This window comes from Oncorhynchus mykiss, chromosome 15 (genome assembly GCF_013265735.2).
Source record: "Oncorhynchus mykiss isolate Arlee chromosome 15, USDA_OmykA_1.1, whole genome shotgun sequence".
NCBI lineage: Eukaryota > Metazoa > Chordata > Actinopteri > Salmoniformes > Salmonidae > Oncorhynchus > Oncorhynchus mykiss.
In genome coordinates, this window is record NC_048579.1 from 61,846,673 (window position 1) to 61,871,379 (window position 24,707).

Consider the following 24,707-nt stretch of genomic DNA (forward strand, 5'->3'; position numbering starts at 1 on the left):
CTGTGTATAAGAGAGTAGTTTTGGAATTGTTAGTTAGATTACTTGTTATTACTGCATTGTCGGAACTAGAAGCACAAGCATTTTGCTACACTCGCATTAACATCTGCTAACCATGTGTATGTGACAAATAAAATTTGATTTGATTTGATATAGACATAACCTGAAAGGTCACTCAGCAAGGAAGAAGCCACTGCTCCAAAACCGCCATAAAAAAAAAAAGACTAAGGGTTTGCAACTGCTCATGGGGACAAAGATTGTACTTTTTGGAGAAATGTCCTCTGGTCTGATGAAACAAAAATATAACTTTTGGGCAATAATGACCATTATGTTTGGAGGAAAAAGGGGAACGCTTGCAAGCTGAAGAACACCATCCCAATCATGAAGCACGGGGGTGGCAGCAATCATGTTGTGGTGGTGCTTTGCTGCGGGAGGGACTGGTGCGCTTCACAAAATAGATGGCTTCATGAGGAAGGAAAATTATGTGGATATATTGAAGCAGACATCAGTCAGGAAGTTAAGGCTTGGGTCTTCCAAATGGACAATGACCGCAAGCATACATCCAAAGTTGTGGCAAAATGGCTTAAGGACAACAAAGTCAAGCTATTGGAATGGTCATCACAAAGCCCTGACCTCAATCCAATAGAAAATTTGTGGGCAGAACTGAAAAAGTGTGTGCAAGCAAGGAGGCCTACACACTTTACTCAGTTAAACCAGCTCTGTCAGGAGGAATGGGACAAAATTCACCCAACTTATTGTGGGAAGCTTGTAGAAGGCAATTTGACCCAAGTTAAACAATTTAAAGGCAAAGCTACCAAATACTAATTGATTGTATGTAAACTTCTGACCCACTGGGAATGTGATGAAAGAAATAAAAGCTGAAATAAATCACTACACTATTATTCTGACATTACACATTCTTAAAATAAAGTGGTGATCCTAACTGACCTAAGATAGGGTATTTTTACTACGATTAAATGTCAGGAATTGTGAAACACCTTATCCAAATGCATTAAACTCAGTTCATGTAAACTTCAACTGTAAATACCCTCAAATTAAAGCTGTCAGTCTGCACTTTAACCTCAGTCATTGTATCATTTCAAATCCAAAGTGCTGGAGTACGTACCTAAAACAACACAAAATGTGTCACTGTCCCAATACTTTTGGAACTCACCGTAAATTCCATGGAGGAATTAAATGCCACTGGGAGAAAGGCAAAGCTGATAGATGTCCACAAATCACTGGACCCTACACACACCACTAGCCAGCTTTGTTAGTACAATAATGGTCATTTTATTGAATCTGTGTTTATCACCAAATCACCTACAGTGCATTCAGAAAGTATTCAGACCACTCTACCTTTTCCACATTTTGTTACATTACAGCCTTATTCTAAAATGGATACACATTTTTTTTTAAACTCAGCAATCTACACACAATACCCATAATGACAAAGCGTAAACAGATAAGGAAAAATAATTTAATCCAGTTTAGAATAAGGCTGTAACCTAACAAAATTTGGAAAAAGTCAAGGGGTCTGAATACTTTCCGAAGGCACTGTATATAGTGAAGTTAACAAGTGGAGTGAGCAACAATGGAAAAAGGCTAAATAGAATTGAGCAATTGTTCAATTACTTTGAAATAATCTAAATATATTTAGGGTCTATAGGAAACAACACAACAGATACAATGGGGAGAACAACTATTTGATAACCTGCAAAATCGGCAGTGTTTCCTACTTACAAAGCATGTAAGTAGGAAACACTAGTAATTTTTATCATAGGTACACTCAACTGTGAGAGACGGAATCTAAAACAAAAATCCAGAAAATCACATTGTATGATTTTTAAGTAATTAATTTGCATTTTATTGCATGACATAAGTATGATCACCTACCAACCAGTAAGAATTCCAGCTCTCACAGACCTGTTAGTTTTTCTTTAAGAAGCCCTCCTGTTCTCCACTCATTACCTGTATTAACTGCACCTGTTTGAACTCGTTACCTGTATAAAAGACACCTGTCCACACACTCAATCAAACAGACTCCAACCTCTCCACAATGGCCAAGACCAGAGAGCTGTGTAAGGACATCAGGGATAAAATTGTAGACCTGCACAAGGCTGGAATGGGCTACAGGACAATAGGCAAGCAGCTTGGTGAGAAGGCAACAACTGTTGGCACAATTATTAGAAAATGTAAGAAGTTCAAGATGACGGTCAATCACCCTCGGTCTGGGGCTCCATGCAAGATCTCACCTCGTGGGGCATCAATGATCATGAGGAAGGTGAGGGATCAGCCCAGAACTACACGGCAGGACCTGGTCAATGACCTGAAGAGAGCTGGGACCACAGTCTCAAAGAAAACCATTAGTAACACACTACGCCGTCATGGATTAAAATCCTGCAGCACATGCAAGGTCCCCCTGCTCAAGCCAGCCCGTCTGAAGTTTGCCAATGACCATCTGGATGATCCAGGGGAAGAATGGGAGAAGGTCATGTGGTCTGATGAGACAAAAATAGAGCTTTTTGGTCTAAACTCCACTCGCCATGTTTGGAGGAAGGAAAAGTATGAGTACAACCCCAAGAACACCATCCCAACCATGAAGCATGGAGGTGGAAACATCATTCTTTGGGGATGCTTTTCTGCAAAGGGGATAGGACGACTGCACTGTACTGAGGGGAGGATGGATGGGGCCATGTATCGCGAGATCTTGGCCAACAACCTCCTTCCCTCAGTAAGAGCATTGAAGATGGGTCGTGGCTGGGTCTTCCAGCCTGACAACGACCCGAAACACACAACCAGGGCAACTAAGGAGTGGACTGTAAGAAGCATCTCATGGTCCTGGAGTGGCCTATCCAGTCTCCAGACCTGAACCCAATAGAAAATCTTTGGAGGGAGCTGAAAGTCCGTATTGCCCAGCGACAGCCCCGAAACCTGAAGGATCTGGAGAAGGTCTGTATGGAGGAGTGGGCCAAAATCCCTGCTGCAGTGTGTGCAAACCTGGTCAAGAACTACAGGAAACGTATGATCTCTGTAATTGCAAACAAAGGTTTCTGTATCAAATATTAAGTTCTGCTTTTCTGATGTATCAAATACTTATGTCAAATACTCATGCAATAAAATGCAAATTAATTACTTAAAAATCATACAATGTGATTTTCTGAATTTTTGTTTTAGATTCCGTCTCTCACAGTTGAAGTGTACCTATGATAAAATTACAGACCTCTACATTCTTTGTAAGTAGGAAAACCTGCAAAATCAGCAGTGTATCACATACTTGTTCTCCCCACTGTACAAGGTGGTGCCAGGTGTGTAAACACTTTTTTTTAGGGTATTGTTTAAGATGTCCTGCTATATTAGAAATGTGGTTTATAATAGTGTTTTTGCCCATTGTTAGTTTTCCAACTGGGTAGCATTGAACTCTGAATTTTTTCAGGGTAAAATCAAATCTGTTTGCATATAACCAGACATAAATTGAACATTTTACAGAATGGTTACAATAATTAGAGCACAAATTTTGCCAATCATCTCTGGAGTAAGTTACACCGCCTGGTATTATGACAAATTAGAAGATCTACAAACATGTCATAATCACCTGAAAATGTAGCAGAGAACTATACAGAGCAAAATCTCCAAATAACATTTCAACAGCTTGGTGTTGGTTTATCAATACACGTCGCCCTTTTCTCTCTTTTTCATGCATTCATTGATGTATTCTCATGTTTCCCCTTCCAGAATATCTTTTGCCACACTTTACACATGGGTAAGGTTTCTCCCCAGTATGAATTCGCATGTGTTTCACTAGTCTGGTGGAGGTGGAGAAGCGTTTGGGGCACTGTGTACAGGGGTATGGGTGTTCGCCTGTATGACTTTGTTGATGAACTTTCAGTTTACTTGCTAGACAAAGTATTCCCACATTGTTCACAATGATACGGTCGTTCCCCTGTGTGGATCCTTGAGTGTAACATCAGCTCCCCTGAGCATGCGAAGGTCTTTCCACAAATGCTATAAGTATGGTTTCTCTCCACTGTGCATCCTAATGAGTCTTGTTAGTACTTGCCGTTGAACAAATCTCTTCCCACATATTGTACACCCATAAGATCGCTCCCCAGTATGAATGCGTAAATGAGACTAAGATATCTGATGTCCTAAACCCCCTGCCACAATGTGAGCAATCATAAGGCCTTTCTCCTGAGTGAACCCGTTGGTGCTGTTTTAGACTACCCTTCGCTTTGAATCTTTTATCACACTGGTTGCAATGGAACGGCTGCATGTCTGTGTGAACACCCTTATGTCGTTTCAGGTCCGATGGGCTTCTGAAACCCTTTCCACATTTAAAGCAGATGTACTTCTTGGTTGTCTTGATTGAGGGTCTCTGTATTGTTTGACTGGATGGCAGTGAGTTCTCAGCTCCTCCAGAGTCCAGGCTCCTGCTGTCCTCCTCTGCTAGATGTTCCTTTCTGATGTGCTGCTGAAGGTTCACCTCTCTCCTGTGGGAGAATGGGCACAGGGTGCAGGAGAAGACCTGGGAGGGCATGTCACTATCCGGTTCTGCCTGTAAAAAGCACATGGAAGTACACGGAACAAAAATATAAATGCAACATGTAAAGTGTTGGTACCATCTTTCATGAGCTGAAATAAAAGACCCCAGACATTTTCCGTACGCACAAAACGTTTATTTCTTTCAAATGTTGTGCACAAATTTGTTTGCATCCCTGTTAGTGAGCAACTATCCTTTGCCAAGATAATCCAACCACCTGGCAGGGGTGACATATAAGAAGTTGATTAAATAGCATGATCATTACACAGGTGCACCTTGTGCCGGGGACAAGAATAGGCCACAGTTTTGTCACACAACACAATGCCTCAGATGTCTCAAGTTGAGGGAGCGTGCAATTGACATGCTGACTGCAGGAATGTCCACCAGAGCTGTGGGCAGAAAAGTGAATGTTTCTTTCGCTACCATTAGCCGCCTTCAATGTCATTTTAGAGAATTTGGCAGTACGTCCAACCGGTCTCACAACCACAGACCACGTGTATGGCATCATAGTGGGCGGGCGGTTTGCTGATGTCAAGGTTCCATGGTGGTGGTAGAGTTATGGTATGGGCAGGCATATGCTATGGACAATGAACACAATTGCATTTTATCAATTGCAATTTTAATATCTGTGACCAACAGATGCATATTTGTATTCGTAGTCATGTGAAATCCATAGATAAGGGCCTAATGAATTTCCTGAGGCCAATTGTGAGGCCCATTTATTTTAAAGGTAAACTATGACGAACAGATGCATATCTTTATTCCTAGTCATATGAAATCCATAGATTTAGGACTCAATGAATTTATTTCAATTGACTGATTTCCTGTAACTCAGTACAATCAATAAAATGATTGCATGTTGCCTTTATATTTTTGTTCAGTATATAAAATCAGTGCTGCTATTTTAAACTTTTCCCCCCAGATTGTTGTTGATATGTATATAGTATTTGACAAGGCAATGACCTCCAAAAAAAGGTAATCCTTGTCAAAAATCACATTACAATTTTATGACCTTTGTTTAACTAAATAACAACAAATTCTTATTTTCAATGACGGCCTAGGAACAGTGGGTTAACTGCCTTGTTCAGGGGCAGAACGACAGATTTATAACTTGATCTAGCAATCTTTCGGTTACTGGCCCAATGCTCTAACCACTAGGCTACCTGCCCCCTCAAATGAAAGAGTGGTCAATTTTGAAATGTAGTTGTGGTCGAGTAGAGTTTTAGTACAAGCTCTATGAAAAGCCCTGTTAAGGAAATAACGCACGCAATACGTTCCTAAATGTTTTAAGTCAAACACAGATCTTATCTCAAGTGATATTGGCGCAATAGAAGTTGGATTGCAGTGTGTGAGATATCTTAGGAAATGTTTACACATTTACTTCACAGGCCTCTCCGTCGTGTTTGTACTAAAATTGTAAGACAGACAACTTCTTTCAAGGTAAAAAACTAAACAAAAATCATTAAGATTGTGTTACATTTTTGTAAAATTATCCCATTAACGAATTTGGAGTCTCTATGAAGACATTCCCAAGGCAAAATGGGTTTGACAGACATCCCTCCTCTAACCACTACCTTGATAACTCCTAGAAGAACAAACCCTAATTCACACAGTGAACTATTCACCAATGTATTCAGAATGCTTTAGTATATTTCCTGCAATCAAAATCCCAAAGAAATCACTATTGTTTTCAGAAGTCCTATGCTGTTTAGCTTTCTTTTTGTTAATTTGTATGTTTACTATGCTTTTCCTTGAAGACACACTCCAAGTAGGATTGTGCCAAGCACACAATATGAATGTGTAAATGTGATTTTAAGATCTGTGATGTTCTAAACCCCACAAGGTGAGCAAACATAATGCCCTTCTCCTGTTTGAACTCGTTAGTGGGGGCAGGAGAACACCAGGAAGGGCATGTTGATTTCACAGCGAGGTAAAATGAGTACGGCTACTGTCACGGGCGGGATCTGAACCCGGGTCTCCCACAGGAGAAAAACACCTTGACAGTGAGACCAAGAGGATACTCTCTCTAAGGCCAAGGGTGAGGCAGGGCTACCTCATCACGAGACCATGAGCCTGACTCATGTCTGCTACATGTACAGTATGTACAGTATAGTGCCTCAGCTGAACAAGCAATTTAAGATAAACTGAATATTGGTCATCATGTTGGATTGTGGCCTTCTGTGCCGTAGAGGGTGAAGAAGGCATGGAAGAAATATGCAAAAATTCTACTATTCAAACTCTCAACAGTGGTTTCCTTATTTTTTAAAGTCAGCAATGCGTAGTGCATGGTCTGCATATAGGGCAAGCTGGCCCTGGACCACGGTCAACTGTTACAGTATATTGTCAAACAACTGTCATAACCCTGGCTAGCTAGCAAATTATTATTGTAAATGTACTCAAACTATTGTGGTGACTGATTACACAGCATCTTCCCAGGTGGTTCTCTATTTCAGCTGGTGACTGACACAATTATAATAGGTATTTTCAGCATGCAATGGCCAGACCACGGTCAACTCATCCAAACAGATCAGCTGGTGGTCATTCTGAAATAACCTCCGTCTCCAGTTCTCTAAACGGTCAGGCTGATACACGAGTCACGAGTCTGGCCCTGGTAGATACAACGACAACTAAAAGTCCTAATATAATACAGTTTCTCCCCAACCAGATTCATCTCCCTCTTCCTCCTTGACCTTTTTCTTCTTCTTTGACGATTCCTCTGTACACCCCCATAGAAGAAGTCAACAAAGAGCAGCTCAAGCAGATGGGTTTTTCTAGGAGGTCAACTCATTGTTACATCACATCAACTTCCCAACAATGTGGTGGTAACATTTTGAAACATGTCGGCTTCTAGGAATTGTGGTAACAGCAGTAACCTCTACCTCACCAGCTATAGAAGTAGACCTGGTTTCAACTTCAAATAGTCTACTATTTGAAATCATTTCACAATGGAACCAATAGAGTAGTCACAAAACTGCAAACCCCACCCATCTGGCACTCTAGGCAAGCTAAAGCAAACGCTAAACACATTTCAGAGATTTCAAATAGTATTTGAACACAGGTCTGAAGAGAATATATTATGAAATACTGAATTGTGTAACTTGTTAAAATCTACAATTTGGAATCTTAGTTGCCCATTGGTTACCTATAATTAGAGCTAAAATAGAATCCATGTCATATGAATTAATGTCTTACTTAATTCAACCATTAAATCCTTGGCTTTAGGGTACCAATATTCCCCCCCAAAACAGAAAAACAGACTTCACTTTTGGGGAATAGTCGACGTATTTAACTCTGACTGCTCTTATTAGAATTTCCCCATTGCAAACAGTGAAAATTATGTTTCATGCCACAAGAGGTACCGGATCCGGGAAAACTGGTTCCTGTTTCGGCAGGATCCGGCTCAAATAAGGCTCTGTTGGTGGAGTAGCTACAGCCACAATGGAAAAATAAAAGTAGCCTGACTAGTCTAATGGAAAAAGCACTGTCGCTTAACTTAATATTGTTCCAACTAGTAATAACAACCAGTTATCAATAACACAGTTTGGCAATCGCCATGAACAGTGCACAGAGGTATGTAATGTACTCTGCTCCGAATGTCCTTACCGTCAACGGCCATTGGGCGCGCGTGTAGTGATGATCCTGGTTTCTGCTGTCCAGAACTAGTGTCACGACCTCAAGCCTCCACTGAAGTTTGTTTCCAGTTTACCAAGGAAGTGAGGGTCAGAGCGGACAGGATGGTGTCAGAGTCGTAGAACAAATGATCTGGAAAAGAGGGAGAACCCAAACCAATTTTATTTACTAATACCTTGGAGGTGAATACAGTTTGTGCAACATTGAAGGTGAAGACATCTTTAACAAAACAAGGCACATTTCATTGGTGGAAAATGCAATCAAATCTAAAGAACTTCAAAGAATTTACCCCAGTGGAAATAGATAACCTGAAGGCTACCTACCTCTGTTTAGGTGTCCCAGGTGTCTTTGATGCTGTAGCAGTGTCTTCAGGTGCTCAGGGTCAGAGACAGACTGAACACACTCCTCCAGGTCAGAGAAGGCAAGGCTGAGACAAGATGTTGTCTGATGGTGAGAGAGGCAAACTTAAAAGTTAAAATGGAAAAGGAGAGTGCAGTCCAATACCAAATCAACCCCTAGCTCCTACCCACTGGAAATGTGTGAATGTTCCTTCCATCCATTGATTCATTTATTAAAGGGGGTTCATTCATTCATAACTGTAAACGCAACATTTTTCACATTTGAATTGATAGGATGAAGATGCAGTCATATCAGTACCTGTGTAAAGCTGGGTACCAGCAGCAGCTGCTCCAATCTGGAGAAAAACTCCCACACTAGAATCTGCAGTGCTGTGTCACACCAGAATCTGCAGCACTGGGAACACCTCCTTTAATGAAAATGTAGAGAGCCATTACACAGCGAGGTGAATGGTCTTGCCTATAACACTTGTTACAGTCAATATGCATTAGTTTAATAAAATACTTGTTTCATCCATTTGTACTAATATTCTTGATATTTGTCACAGTACCCAACTTGACACACAACACACACATCACATGCTTGGGAGCATTATATTCCTTTTCGGGTACATGCCTGCCTGCTTGCTCTTCAGGCTTATCCAACACTTTTGCTTGATTATGACACAGAACTACCCAATTGTGAAAAGTTAGATGTTTGATATTATCTCACCTGAAAAAAGTGCTCCCTCTTCACTGGGTCTTCCAGCAGGGTTTGGACCAGCTCCACAAAGTTAGACTTTGATGCCTCCACTTTCTTGTTTCTTTCTTGTTAAGAACTAAAATGACAAAAAAAAAAAATGTTGTATAGAGATTTAACAATCCACATACTATGTGGTGTATTGCACACAACTTAACACTTTGTGCTTTACTGTGCATGACTGGATTCTATCCAAGTGGCGTTGGATGGTTTGATGGTCCACCATGTCCTCTTCACCACAGCACAACTCAAGAACCAGCTGAAATAGCAGGCACACTTTAATATGCAGGAATGGAAACATTACACATTCAGAGTCAGAGTGTTTAATGTACAGGGTAGCAGGTGTGATTGCAGGGTTCAGTGAAAATCTTAGGCTCCGTGCTCCATGCAGGAAGAGAAATAAAATAATGAAAATGGTCATGGAAAAACAATAGAAATAGAACTATATACACAATAACAACTGTAGCAGAGATGAATTAATAAGTGTCCATTGGGGTGGAGGCAGAGTAAAGACTGTAGAGGGGAAAGGGGGAATGACCATAGGGGAGCAGCAGGCAGACTAAATTACCATTGAGCGGGTGTGGGGACCAAGTGAAATAAAAACGATAACAATTATAATAATATGTATATTATTACCTTTTTAACAACTGTAACAGTGATGAATGTATACTGACCAAAAATATAAACACAACATGTAAAGGGTTGGTCCCATGTTCCATGAGCTGAGATAAAATAACCCAGAAATGTTCCATATGCACAAAAAGCTTATTTCTCTCAAATTTTGTGCACAAATGTGTTTACATCCCGTTAGAGCATTTCTCCTTTGCCAAGATAATCCATCCACATGACAGGTGTGGCATATCAAGAAGCTGATTAAACAGCATGATCATTACACTTTGTTTAATCTTGTGCTGGGGACAATAAAAGCCCACTCTAAAATGTGCAGTTTTGTCACACAACAAAATGCCACAGATGTCTCATGTTTTGAGGGAGCGTGCAATTGGCTGCAGACAGCAGAAATGGCCAACAAAGCTGTTGCCAGAGAATTGAATGTTAATTTCTCTACCATAAGCCACCTCCAACATTGATTTAGAGAATTTGGCAGTACATTAAACTGGCCTCAGAACAACAGATCAAGTGTAACCAGGCCAGTCCAGAACCTCCACATCTGGCTTCTTCACCTGTGAGATCATCTGAGACCAATCACCCGGTCAGCTGATGAAACTGAGGAGTATTTATGTCTGTAATAAAGCCCTTTTGTGGGGGAAAATGAATTCTGATTGGCTGGGCCTGGCTCCCCAGTGGGTGGGTCTTTGCCCTCCCAGGCCCACCCATGGCTACGCCCCTGCCCAGTCATGTGAAATCTATAGACTTCGGCATAATGAATTTATTTCAATTGACTGAAATATATGAAATCGTTGCATGTTGCACATATATTTTTGGTCAGTATAATTGGGATGGGGGCAGAGTAAAAGTCATTTGAGGAGGTGGGGGGGTGAAATATCCACAGGAGGAGCAGCAGGTAAGTTAAGGGACCATTGGAGGGGTGGGGAGAAATGTTCATAAGGGGGGGCTGACCATTTAAGACAAAGGGGACACAAACTAAGAAGTCAATGACAACAGAAGTTGATCATGAAAATGTGACGAGAACAATCTTCTGTCCAAATCCCTGGCCTTCAAGATCCAGGGGCTTATGAGGAACTAAGTTCTGAATCTCACCCCACATTGGTCACTTTTACATCCTCCCAACCCTCAACATTTCCACCTCTCTCACCCTTGCTCTCAGTCCTAGAATGAGTTGGGTCCTCTGCCTGGAGCTTAACAGCTCTGGAACCATCTCTGTCACCAAAGTCACAAATTCCTCCAGCTTCCCATACTGCATCACATTACGCTGCTCAGCCACGTGCCACATGGATGCTGACATCAAGCGTATTGGTGGAACCAGGAGACACAAGGAGGATAGAGGGAGATTGAGACCCGTCATGAAAACGAAAGTGAGGAATTTGTTAACATAACTTACAACCATCAAATTAATACGGACCCCTGCAACTAGACAGGCATTTTATGAGACTCCTGTTTCCACGAATCCAGGACGAAGACCGTATAGCCAAGCTAAGGTTGGTCGGAAATTCTCTGTGCAACACCATAACAGTACCTTTCCTGTAACTCCCAGTAATAGATATCACAAATCTTTGGTTAAATTACATTTCCTGGTGTAACAATCTGCAGCTAAGTTGAACTAAGCTCATGAGGCATGTATAAGTTATATTGTTCAATAAGAAATGGGCATACAGACAATTAATTTTAAATGACTGAAAATGAAGGGCGATTCCGCGGTAACAGAATTACTGTACTACACAGAAATGTGTAATTATGGATATTAATGTCATTCTCCCTTTACAAGTTTAGACATCACAGCGCAGCACTGGAGAGTGCAGTACAATACAGCACAGCATAGTAGAATAGAGTTCAGTACAGTGCAGTATAGTAGAGTATATTTCAGTACAGTACAATATACTACAATATGCTCTACTCACTGTACTGCTTTACTCACAGTAGTATTGTACTGTACTCAGTATTGTACTGTGCTCTACTTACTGTACTGCTTTACTCACAGTACTGTATTGTACTGCTTTACTCACAGTACTGTACTGTACTCAGTATTGTACTGTGCTCTACTTACTGTACTGCTTTACTCACAGTACTCTATTGTACTGTACTCAGTATTGTACTGTGCTCTACACTGTACTGCTTTACTCACAGTACTGTATTGTACTGTGCTCTCCACACTGTACTGCTTTACTCACAGTACTGTACTGTACTCAGTATTGTACTGTGCTCTACACACTGTACTGCTTTACTCACAGTACTGTATTGTACTCAGTATTGTACTGTGCTCTACTTACTGTACTGCTTTACTCACAGTATTGTACTATGCTCTACACACTGTACTGCTTTACTCACAGTACTGTACTGTACTCAGTATTGTACTGTGCTCTACTTACTGTACTGCTTTACTCACAGTACTGTATTGTACTGTACTCAGTATTGTACTGCTTTACTCACAGTACTGTACTGTACTGTACTCAGTATTGTACTGTGCTCTACTTACTGTACTGCTTTACGCACAGTACTGTATTGTACTGTACTCAGTATTGTACTGTGCTCTACACACTGTACTGCTTTACTCACATTACTGTATTGTACTGTACTCAGTATTGTACTGTGATCTACACACTGTACTGCTTTGCACACAGTACTGTACTGTACTCAGTATTGTACTGTGCTCTACACACTGTACTGCTTTACTCACAGTACTGTATTGTACTGTACTCAGTATTGTACTGTGCTCTACTTACTGTACTGCTTTACGCACAGTACTGTATTGTACTGTACTCAGTATTGTACTGTGCTCTACACACTGTACTGCTTTACTCACAGTACTGTATTGTACAGTGCTCTCCACACTGTACTGCTTTACTCACAGTACTGTATTGTACTGTACTCAGTATTGTACTGTGCTTTACTCACAGTAGTATTGTACTGTACTCAGTATTGTACTGTGCTCTACACACTGTACTGCTTTACTCACATTACTGTATTGTACTGTACTCAATATTGTACTGTGATCTACACACTGTACTGCTTTGCACACAGTACTGTACTGTACTCAGTATTGTACTGTGCTCTACACACTGTACTGCTTTACTCACAGTACTGTATTGTACTGTACTCAGTATTGTACTGTGCTCTACACACTGTACTGCTTTACTCACAGTACTGTATTGTACTGTACTCAGTATTGTACTGTGCTCTACACACTGTACTGCCTTACTCACAGTACTGTATTGTACTGTACTCAGTATTGTACTGTGCTCTACACACTGTACTGTGCTATCCATTTGTTTCAATCCAGTACGTCTGTGGACGTTAACATCAAGGCCAGGGTGGACTGACCAAATATCAACTACTTTTCAATGTCCATGGACATCCAGTGTTGGTCGGTGCTCAGTGGTTGAGGATGCTTGTTACAGTAAATAGAAAAAGAGGGGGCTCATGGGTAGGTGTCAGTAAGAGCTGGGAGAGGTGGCATTAACTGGAGAGTGAGAAAAGGAGAGGTGTTGTCCAGAGTCATGACTGTTCTAAGACAAAAAAAACAAAAAAACATCTGATCATAACTGTACGCCAGTGGGAGGTCAGTAGCAGGTGACCAACTGTGCTTTGTGACTATTATGATTTCCCATTGTAGCCAATTCAGTTGCAGTAATTCTGTTGCTGATTTTGGGGTAATTGCATTACCAATTTGGTGATAGAATTACAAGTTTTAATCACTTAATAATTAATTAAACATTTTATATCAGTAAAAATCATTTCACATCAGTAAAATCACTATAACTTATTGGTAAGTCTACCATTACTTGTTACTTCAGTGAACTTTTGTTATTCTCCTCACGAGGGAGAGAAATTAGAAAATATATGTGGGTTTTTGGTAACAGAATTACAAGGCAATATTTCTTAAACTTTACAGAAGGTAAATAATTTATTCAAAACTAAATATAAAAGTGTTGATATTAGCTGACAGGGGTCTTTACGTCAACATTATTGTGTTTTGATGTATTTCTAATACTTTCCTGGTAGGCTAGATATTTTCCAAGACACCTTTTCTAAGACCCCATCAGTTTATCCAGAAATCAAAGCCTTTACTTATGACTCATTTTGAAGATAGATACATTTTTCAACCATCTTCTATGACTTAATTTCCTCAAAATATACTCTTAACTTTCATTTGACACTCAAATTGATATGTACCTTAACATGTTGGTGCCCATGGGTCCATTTCGATGGAAATGCCCTGAAGGAATCGCAGACGTTTTATGTCGCAACACTTTCATACAGGTGTTGACTCCACTATGTGTTTTTACCCAGTTAGCTAGTGACTAGCTGCTAGGCGTGCACTATGTGAATTTAACCAAATATTGTTTTACATACTGCCCACATTTTCCTCCTCTAATCTTGAACAGAAATACATTTTGGGTGAAGCATTTTAGGAAAACATTACTTATAAACGCCATAGACAAACCTTTTGAATCCATATCGCCAGCAAAACAAGCTGCTAATGCTGCTACGACGGTATGTTAACGTTAGGTAGCCAGCTTGGAGGCTTGAAACGTTTTCAACGTCCATGGACATCCAGTGTTGGTCGGTGCTCAGTGGTTGAGGATGCTTGTTATAGTAAATGAAAAAGAGTGGGCTCATGGGTAGGTGTCAGTAATGTTTGTTGTGACCACAAATCATGAGTCTTCAAAATAAAAGTCTCCCGTGTTGTAGCTAAGATCAAAGATTTTTTTATAACTTTGACAGACCACACCCTGTCGTTTCCAATGGGAACAAATTAGTCATAGTGGGCAGAACAAGCAAGATCCTATTGGCGCGTTCTAGCAACGTTGCATATTTCCGTTAGGGAACGCCTTCTCTGTGAAGTGCGTATGTAATAACTAATTTCGGTATTGTCACTCCTTCTAAACAACGCACGTTTTAGAAATGGAGTAAAGTCTACAAATCTTGGTCGACTCTGTTCGTAACAGATTATAGTTTTGGGAACTGAAAGTTGTATTGAGATCAAATGTTTTTATCGATGAGAAAATGTGCAGAATTTGGGCCAAAATCCATCTCGTTCCATCTTCTCCCCCTTACGGTCACTGGGCTTCTTCTAACTCCCATATTTGGTAGTGAGTGGAAACGCCAAGCGGATGCTTCACATTTATACACCCGGTGAAATATCTGTCTCATTGTTCTAGCTGTGGCTAGATCAAGTACAGCTATAGACGGAAGTGACGTAAATATCATCGTACCAAGAGCTCCAATCGCAGACATGACGACACAAGAATACCAAGGCCACTTGCACTTTCCCTTCAATTAAAGTGTTTGAGGTGAATGTGAAAAAAAGCTCGATGTGGAGATGACTAAATTCTTCGTTTCATCTAAAGATAAAACTTTTGGTCAATAGGTAGCCGAATTCTCAGGTCGCAAACGTTCCTTTTCTGTTCTAACGGAACGTTAGCGCCCCCTGATGGAGAATGTTGTTAGATCTAAGTTTGGACAGAGACAGGTCTCAGTAATGTTTGCAACAGACTTCATGATCTACCATGGTTGATATGTGATTAAAACTCATCTATGCTCAGATTTTGCAAATACTATGAATATGAGTAGGCTATTCTGATCAGATCCATTCATAAACAATATCTGTATGACATGTATAACTGCTACCGTATGACTAGTAGCTCTAGTTACTTAACTACTTTATACTTGTTTGGTTCATAAATCTGCTTTGTATCATATTACTTCAGTGTTTTCTCCACATCTTTTAAACTATCTAACTTCTACATTCCTGTTTAGAGGGCATTTCCAGTTTACTTCATTTTGATGTGTACTTTGCTGAAGATAATCTCTTACTGTAGTTGTATTTGATGTAGTTACTTAGTTGATGATATGTTCTGTTTGTTCCAGGTAACAGTGCCCCCACCCTCACCGTCCTGCCCCCTTCTAGCGAGGAGCTGTTCAGTAAAACAACAGCCACACTGACGTGTCTGGCCAACAAGGGCATCCCCTCAGACTGGACCATGAGCTGGAAAGTGGACGGGACCAGCCAGAAGCAGGAGGCCAATCCCGGGGTCCTGGAGAAGGCCAGCCTGTACAGCTGGAGCAGCACCCTGACTCTCACTGCCCAGGAGTGGACCAAGGCAGGAGGTGTGACCTGTGAAGCCCAGCAGAAATCCCAGACTCCAGTCACCAAGACCCTGAGGAGGGCTGACAGTTCTGGGTAGGACCCCTCAGTCACACACCCCTGTGGAGAGTTCCTCTGCTTTGACACCCCTGCTGATTCCTCTGCTTTGACTCTGTTCTGAGTTCAGATGTTCTCTGTCTTATTGATCACTGATATGTAGACTAACAGTGGGCTTTTCTTGAGTTCATGTGTCATTCCTCTCTGTAGACTGAGGTTGTATCTATCAGGTATGAAGAGAAGACCCAGATGCAGACCACGTTGAATAAACAATAGTTCAATGTTCCAACAGGGGCAGGCAGTAGACAGGTCAATGCAGGCAGGGGTCAGAAAACCAGAGGTCGGCAACGGTACCGGATAGCAGGCAGACTCAGGGTCTGGGTAAGGCAGAGGCAGGCGGGCTCAGAGTCAGGACAGGCAAGGGTCAAAACCAGGAGGGCAAGAAAAGAGAGACTAGAAACAGCATGAGCTGAGACACAAACCGCTGGTTGACTCGAACAAACAAGATGAACTGGCAACAGACCAACAGAGAACACAGGTATAAATACACAGGGGATAATGGGGAAGAAGGGCGACACCTGGAGGGGGGTGGAGACAATCACAAAGACAGGTGAAACAGATCAGGATGTGACAGTATCAGTGTGAGATGTGATGTGTTCTGTTTTATTACTATTGGATACTACAGGAATGTTTGCTTTGATGCTTTGATTAATGGATGAAAATAAAGGTTTCCTTTTGGAACAAATATTTTTCTTGTCTCTTTCAAAAACTAGACTTTTGATCAATATCTTGGACTCATCAATGTGACCACTCCTGTATTTATCTAAAAAGTTGTCAAAATAATATTACAAGTATCATATCTTCAAGATAGAGTCTTCTCTCACTCCAACCCCCTGGTGACAGTGCTGCTCTATTCTGGGACAAGCAGAACCACCCAGCCCTGTCTATGTAAATCTCAGTTTCACTCCCACAGCTACCAGTCTAGCAGTTGACCACTATCTGAAATACCCTGGACTGGGCCAGATGAGTGAGTGGACTGGTTTGAACCTTTATGGTGGATTCAGGGAGGAAGAAATAAATTATATGCCACCATGCAATTAATGACAGATAATTGTTATTATACTTTATGTAGATACTGTATATATGTAACAGTATCACTTTAGACCGTTCCATTGCCCATACCCGGGCGCGAACCAGGGACCCTCTGCACACATCAACAACAGTCACCCACAAAGCATCGTTACCCATCACTCCACAAAAGCCGCGGCCCTTGCAGAGCAAGGGGAACCACTACTTCAAGGTCTCAGAGCAAGTGACGTCACCGATTGAAACGCTATTTAGCGCGCACCACCGCTAACTAGCTAGCTATTTCACATCCGTTACATATAGCTCCTCCCACCAGTAGTGTAGTGATGGTTGAGCCCAGCATCATGTCTCATTCACAGATCTAACAGTCACTAACCCGCTCATTAAAATAGTTGATATAATGTTAGAAGATCACATCCATTTAAATCAGACATTTGGTTGAGGTTCATATGAGGACTTGTTTTGGGGCCTGAAGTGAATGTAACTTTGAACTAATGTTGAGGCCATAACAACTTTGTTTTACTTCTGGAGATCTTGCTTTGCAAATGGACAGGTATTGTGTTTCAAAACATCAAATAACTTTTATAGGTCATGATAACAAATACTATAAGTCATAACCATGATGATGATGAGGGTCATGTGATCTGAATGTGTCACGCCCTGATCTGTTTCACCTGTCCCTGTGATTGTCTCCACCCCCTCCAGGTGTTGCTTATTTACCCCAGTGTATTTATCCCTGTGTTTCCTGTCTCTCTGTGCCAGGTCGTCTTGTATGTTTAGTCAAGTCAACCAGCGTGTTTTTCCCCATACTCCTTTTCGATTCTCTTTTGCCAGTCTTCCTGGTTTTGACCACTGCCTGACTCTGGACTACTTTCCTGCCTGCCTGATCATCCTGCCTGCCCTGACCTTGAATCTGTCTGCCCTATTGGACTCTGAACTGGTTTTGACCTTTTGCCTGTACACAACCATTCTCTTGCCTACCCCTTTTTGGATTATTAAACATTGTAAGACTCCAACCATCTGCCTCTTGTGTCTACGAGCCTTGTGCCTTGATAGAATGATTGCTTTCTAACCATATTGTCATTCCACAGTTGACCGCATCTACTGCTCAGTGTTCCATGTCACTGTCTCTTCCCCCTCAGCACCTGTAGTAGGTCCCAGCTGTATCAGTACAGTCACTGTGCAGTCTGACTGAGATGTTTTTGTACGGCTCTGTATCACTGTGTGAACACATTACCACTGTGGTAACTCTGACAGTAGTAATATCCTGCATCTTCAGCCTGGACTCCACTGATGGTCAGAGTGAAGTCACTCCCAGATCCAGTGCCACTGAATCTAGATGGAGTCCCAGAGAAGAGGGTGCTTCCATAGTAGACCAGTAGTTTAGGAGCGCCTCCAGGTTTCTGTTGATACCAGGCTAAACATGGTTTACCTGAACTCCAACAGTCAGGATACACATCACTGCTGGCTTTACAGTTCATAGAGACTGGCTGTCCGGGGAGAACAGTTTTCACTGTAGGTGTCTGAGTCACAGTGATCTGTCCTCTAGATTCTGCAACAGAGAACAAATATCACCAAGTATTAATAAAACATTCTTAAGTTAACAACCTTTAAGTTCACTCATTGACTTTTCATTATACAAACATGGAACTTCATTTTCTTTACCCTTGAAGCAGAAAGCAAGTGTCCAGATAAAGATGGTGATAAAAGTCATGGTTGTTGTAGGTTCTGTTGTCATGAAGGACAGCTCTCAGTCATGAAGTGTTAAACTCACAGGGATATAAACACTCCCAGACCACTGAAGCATGTGCTGTCGATGCAGAGCATCATCACTATGCAAATCATCTTCTGGTCTTCTCCCCATCCACCGTTAGTCAGTAAATTTAGACCACTAAGGATCCATCAGATTAGAACTGAGATTCCATTACAATCTGATCTTGCGCCAACAATTGTCACCAAATAATCATAGAGGTCCATATTAATATGTAAATAAGTTAAGTGAATAAAAGTGTATGAATAGAATGGATATTATTGGTTTAAGGGCTATCACATATGATCACTATTACTGTTTAGCAAGACAAAATCATAATGAATAATGGGGAGAATAAAACATACATTCCTAGAGTACATCATGTTATCATAACTTTGTCTGTTGATTCGTTTTATGGTCATATGGCATGGTAACATATCTATGGAAAAGAGGAACATCATTCATTTTCCACCTCCCAGTGATTATTGCTAATGTGTCACCCCCTGCAGGGAGAGTAGTGTTAGTGCAGTGAGGCTAGAATAATGTTTTTTTATTTATTCGTTATTTTACCAGGTATGTTGACTGAGAACACATTTACAGCAACAACCTGGGGAAAAGTTACAGGGGAGAAGGATGAATGAGCCAATTGTAAACTGGGGATTATTAGGTGACTGTGATGGTTTGAGGGCCAGATTGGGAATTTAGCCAGAACACCAGGGTTAACACCCCTACTCTTACAATAAGTCCCATGGGATCTTTAATGCACTCAGAGAGTCAGGACACCCATTTTACATCACATCTGAAAGACAGCACCCTACACAGGGCAGTCACTGCCCTGGGGCATTGGGATATTTTTTAGACCAGAGGAAGGTGTGCCTCCTACTGGCCCTCCAACACCACTTCCAGCAGCATCTGGTCTCCCATCCAGAGACTGACCAGAACCAACAGGACTGCTACTCTCTCCCTCCTCTCTGATCAGACACACTGGGGCTCTGCAGGCAATCATTACAATACATGCAACCCAGCATCTCCTCTACATCTTAAGATTTCATTGTATTTATTTATCCTTTATCTAACCAGAGAAATCACATTGATATTTATATATTTTTCAAGTGAGCCCTGGTCAAGAGAGCAGCATACAGTATACACGTGAGACACAACACCACATAAAACATAACAAAGAATGGAAGTTAAAACAATGCAAAATGCATGAGAGTTTGAAAGAGAATATTTAAAAACATATGCAGTCATTGGTCAGCAGTCCTCCAATCTAGGATTTAAAATGATGATGGGGCAGAAAATCTAAAAGCCCTCTTACCAAACTCAGTTCTTGTGTTGGGAACATTATATAAAATACAGTTCTGTGATCTCAGACAGTAATGTCTATGACTCTGTAGGGTGAATAAAGTGTTTAAATATAATGGCAGTGGCCCTAATATGTCCTCATAGAAAAATGTACCAGTGAGTCTTTGACCTCACAGTTAAGGATGTGTCATGCCTGCGGCGCCAGGCTCCCCAGCATTACGCACTCCTGCCACCATCAGTACGCACACCTGCCTTTCCCCGTCACGCGCATCAGCGATTATAGGACTCACCTGGACTCAATCACCTGTTCATTACCTCCCCTATATTTGTCAGTTCAACATCTCTGTTTCCTGCTGTTGCATTAATGTTCGTATGTCGTTGTTACCCGTGTGCTGACGCTGTTCCTGTCTTGTTACCGGTCTGTTCCGCATTAAATGTTCAACTCCCCGTACCTGCTTCTCATCTCCAGCGTCGGTCCTTATAGGATGGCCATCCTGCTAACTGATTTAAGGTACAGTGATGTGTTAGAGGGTTTGTGTTGGTTACTACTCTAACAGCATTGTAGCGTGTCTAGCGTGTGCAGGTAAGATCCTGGAACATTCCAAAATATCACCATAGTCCAACAAAGGCTAGAAAGTGGCTGCAACAAGGACTTTTCTAGTTTTGAAATTAAAAACAAGACTTATTCCTTAAGAAAAAGCCCAGCTTAAGTTTAAATATTTTAGTGAGCTGTTGAATGTACCAAGTAATTTATGTTCGTAACCAACCTCATGATCGATCATGGTTGACGTGATTAAAAGTAATTTATGTTCGTAACCAACCTCATGATCGATCATGGTTGACGTGATTAAAAGTAATTTATGTTCGTAACCAACCTCATGATCGATCGTGGTTGACGTGATTAAAAGTAATTTATGTTCGTAACCAACCTCATGATCGAACATGGTTGACGTGATTAAAAGTAATTTATGTTCGTAACCAACCTCATGATCGAACATGGTTGACGTGATCAAAAGTAATTTATGTTCGTAACCAACCTCATGATCGAACATGGTTGACGTGATTAAAAGTAATTTATGTTCGTAACCAACCTCATGATCGATCATGGTTGACGTGATTAAAAGTAATTTATGTTCGTAACCAACCTCATGATCGATCATGGTTGACGTGATTAAAAGTAATTTATGTTCATATTCTGCAAATACTATAAATATAAGTAGTGTCAGAGCTTCCGGCGACGGTCCGGAGCCTCCTGCGAAGGTCTACGGTCCGGAGCCTCCAGCGAGGGCTTCCAGGAGAGGCGTCCAGTCCAGCTCCATGGCAGGAGCCTTCCTCTGTGCCGGTGCCCAGTCCAGGCACAGTGTTCAGTGTTCAGTCCAGCTCCAGGGCAGGAGCCTTCTTTTGTGCCGGTGTCCAGTCCAGCTCCAGGGCAGGAGCCTTCCTCTGTGCCGGTGCCCAGTCCAGGCACAGTGTTCAGTGTTCAGTCCAGCTCCAGGGCAGGAGCCTTCTTTTGTGCCGGTGTCCAGTCCAGCTCCAGGGCAGGAGCCTTCCTCTGTGCCGGTGCCCAGTCCAGGCACAGTGTCCAGTCCAGCTCCAGGGCAGGAGCCTTCCTTTTTGCGCCGGTGCCCAGTCCAAGCACAGTGTCCAGTCCAGCTCCAGGGCAGGAGCCTTCCTCTACGCCGGTGCCCAGTCCAGGCACGGTGTCCAGTCCAGCTCCAGGGCAGGAGCCTTCCTCTGCGCTGGTGCCCAGTCCAGGCACGGTGTCCAGTCCAGCTCCAGGGCAGGAGCCTTCCTCTGCGCCGGTGCCCAGTCCGGGTACGGTGTCCAGTCCAGCTCCATGGCCGGAGCCTTCCTCTGCGCCGGTGCCCAGTCCGGGTACGGTGTCCAGTCCAGCTCCATGGCCGGAGCCTTCCTCAGCACCGGTATCCAGTCCGGGCATGGTGACCAGCCCAGCTCCAAGGCGGGAGCCTTCCTCTGCGCCGATGTCCAGTCCAGGCACGCTGGCCAGCCCGGGTCCATGGCTGGATCCGCGGAATGAGCGGGTTCTTTGTCCCGCACCAGAGCCGCCACCGATGCTGGCGGATCCGTGAACTGGGTGGGTTCTTCGCACCGGAGCCGCCCCCGACACTAGATGCCCACCCGGACCCTCCCCTATAGAGAGAGTCCCCACCTTTGAGGGGGGTACTGTCACGCCCTGACCATAGAGAGCCTTTTTATTCTCTATTTTGGTTAGGTCGGGGTGTGACTAGGGTGGGTAATCTATAGGTTGTTTATTTCTATGTTGGCCTGGTATGGTTCCCAATCAGAGGCAGCTGTTTTTCATTGTCTCTGATTGGGGATCATATTTAGGCAGCCATTTCCCCACTGTGTTTTGTGGGATCTTGTTTATGTGTAGTTGCCTGTGAGCACTTAATTTACTTCACGTTTCGTTCGTTCTTTATTGTTTTTGGGAGTTTCATTCAATAAACATGTGGAACCCATATCACGCTGCGCTTTGGTCCGAATGTTATTACGACGATCGTGACAAGTAGGCTATTCTGATCAGATCCGTTCCTAAACAATATCTGTATAACATGTATAACTGCCACCATATGAGTAGTAACTCTTATCACTTTATCACTCTTACCACTTTATACTTGTTTGGTTCATAAATCTGCTTTGTACTGTATCATATTACGTTTAGTGTTTTTACTACTTTGACTTTGCTGAAGATAAGCTCTTACTGTAACTTTACTTTATGTAGTTTCTTAGGTGAATGTATTCATGGATGCCAAAGGAAGCCAGGCTTCCCCAAAACATTGACCAGAAAATAGAGTGGAGAAAGCAACCTCGTGAGACACATCGCCCCTCTGTGAAGCACATCAATCTGAAGCTGTCTGGTCAGTAACGTATGACATTGTTGCATCCCGTAACATTGAATACAAGGGAAGCCAGCAAGCATTTGACCTCACTTGATTACAAAAAAAATTGATTCAAATTGCCAATCCGCATTGAGCTAAACTGAGTGAGCTCAACAGTGAATGGTCCTGGTGCACCAAAATAAAGTGTAAAGAGAAACCAGTTTGGATTTGGCTTCAGACCAATCACATCACCCCAAAAGCCAAAAGTAATTTACAGAAAACTTGAATTGTTGCATCTCGTTGTGTTCCGGTGGTTTGCTAGCTAGCTAAAATAGTCAATTTCCTAATTTAATAAGCCATAAATGGAATTAGGGATTTGGACTTGTAGTTCTCCGTACTGGCCAATGATCAACGTCAATTCTGATCCAACTATAAATTCACACATTGTGCCCCTGGACTGAAAGGATGGAAGATCCACACGTTGCTAGATGTAGTAGGCTAATTTTAACTAGCTGGCCTGGCATTTTAGCCAGGTAGCCTAGAACAACAAACTAAAACTGTGTACTGTATGATGACAGAGTCATAGACCGTTTAGGCAACATGAAAGAGGAGGATGGAGTCCCAGAGTAGGGTGAGTCAACATGTTTTTTCTACTTGTGTGTACACACACACACACACACACACAGACAAATCATATTTAGTTTATTGGACTAAATAGTTTTAGGTATCTTTTAGTTGTCACTGTATTAGACTAAGCATAGGTGATTAGATGTTGAAATAGTGCTGGAATAGTGTGCCTGTTTTCTTTTGGACTTGGGGTACCTCTGTGGTTCTAAAACTTTTAGTTGTTTAGTCGTCCAAAAATATTGGAAACATTAACTTGCTTGACCATGCTCAGGGTCATGTAACTGTGTTAAATGCAATATATTTTGTGGACTTCACCACACAGATGTTGCTTTCCAGTCTTGTGATGAAACAAAGATATGATTGAATTTATTCTGCCACTAAGTCTTCTTAGTGGCAGAATATATTTAAATGTAAAACCTCAATACCCTTAAAACCTAGCAGTAAAACCCGGTAATGGTTCCAATCGTTTTTTCACCATTCATTTTTTGCATCTGGGATTTTAGAACTACTTCATATAAGGTCTGTGTTTGGTGTAGGCTTACCCTGGCGTGACGTTTTCATAACCGTGTAATTCTATCGGACAAGGTACGTTTTTATCAATGTATTCGCCTCAATTTACTCAAAAGAATTCTAAATGCAAAGTAGCAACAGAGAAGACCCCAGCAAGACTACAAATTCATGCAGGAAACTCCTGCATGTCATCTCTAGCCAACACTGTCGTCAGCTACCGTTCACCAGCGCAACCAGAGACCTGTCCAATCCATTAACTTCTTACGCCCTCTATCTGTTTTAGCTAGCCACTGACTTCACTTTAGCTAGATCGTTAGCAGAGCAATAGATCCAAATATAATTTTGTTTTATTTAGCCTAGATAATTGTTTGTACAGTGTCGAATTTGGTGTCTATTTCAGACGCTATTGCCTCTTTCAAGGATGAGCATTAAAGGGGAGAAGACCACCATAATTCTGGCAACGTGGAGAAGTGCAGCTATAGTGAAGGTCAATTTACCGGTTTGGTCAGGGCCAGCATGTAGGATCAAGTTTGTCTTGTATTGATG

General features: G+C 42.0%; 1 long non-coding RNA gene and 2 gene segments (V, D, J or C); 1 reads left to right on the plus strand and 2 right to left on the minus strand.

Annotated features, from left to right (window-relative positions):
* Positions 1-3,694: 3,694 nt before the first annotated feature.
* On the minus strand, positions 3,695-14,589 carry LOC110490536. Of its 2 annotated transcripts, XR_005036157.1 has the most exons (7): positions 14,343-14,589; positions 11,037-11,179; positions 9,236-9,341; positions 8,825-8,933; positions 8,491-8,611; positions 8,141-8,299; positions 3,695-4,552 (listed from the first exon to the last, which is right to left on the minus strand). It is a non-coding gene; the product is annotated as an uncharacterized LOC110490536 (long non-coding RNA). The 2 variants fall into 2 exon arrangements; XR_002468714.2 differs by lacking the exon at positions 11,037-11,179 and having other exon boundaries at positions 14,343-14,588.
* Positions 14,590-15,514: 925 nt separating this feature from the next.
* LOC110490776 lies at positions 15,515-17,103 on the plus strand. The segment is given in 2 exon segments: positions 15,515-15,530; positions 15,770-17,103. Coding segments are annotated over 2 exon segments (333 nt in total).
* Positions 17,104-18,129: 1,026 nt separating this feature from the next.
* Positions 18,130-18,904, minus strand: LOC110490855. The segment is given in 2 exon segments: positions 18,130-18,681; positions 18,795-18,904. Coding segments are annotated over 2 exon segments (408 nt in total).
* Between the last annotated feature and the right edge of the window lie 5,803 nt (positions 18,905-24,707).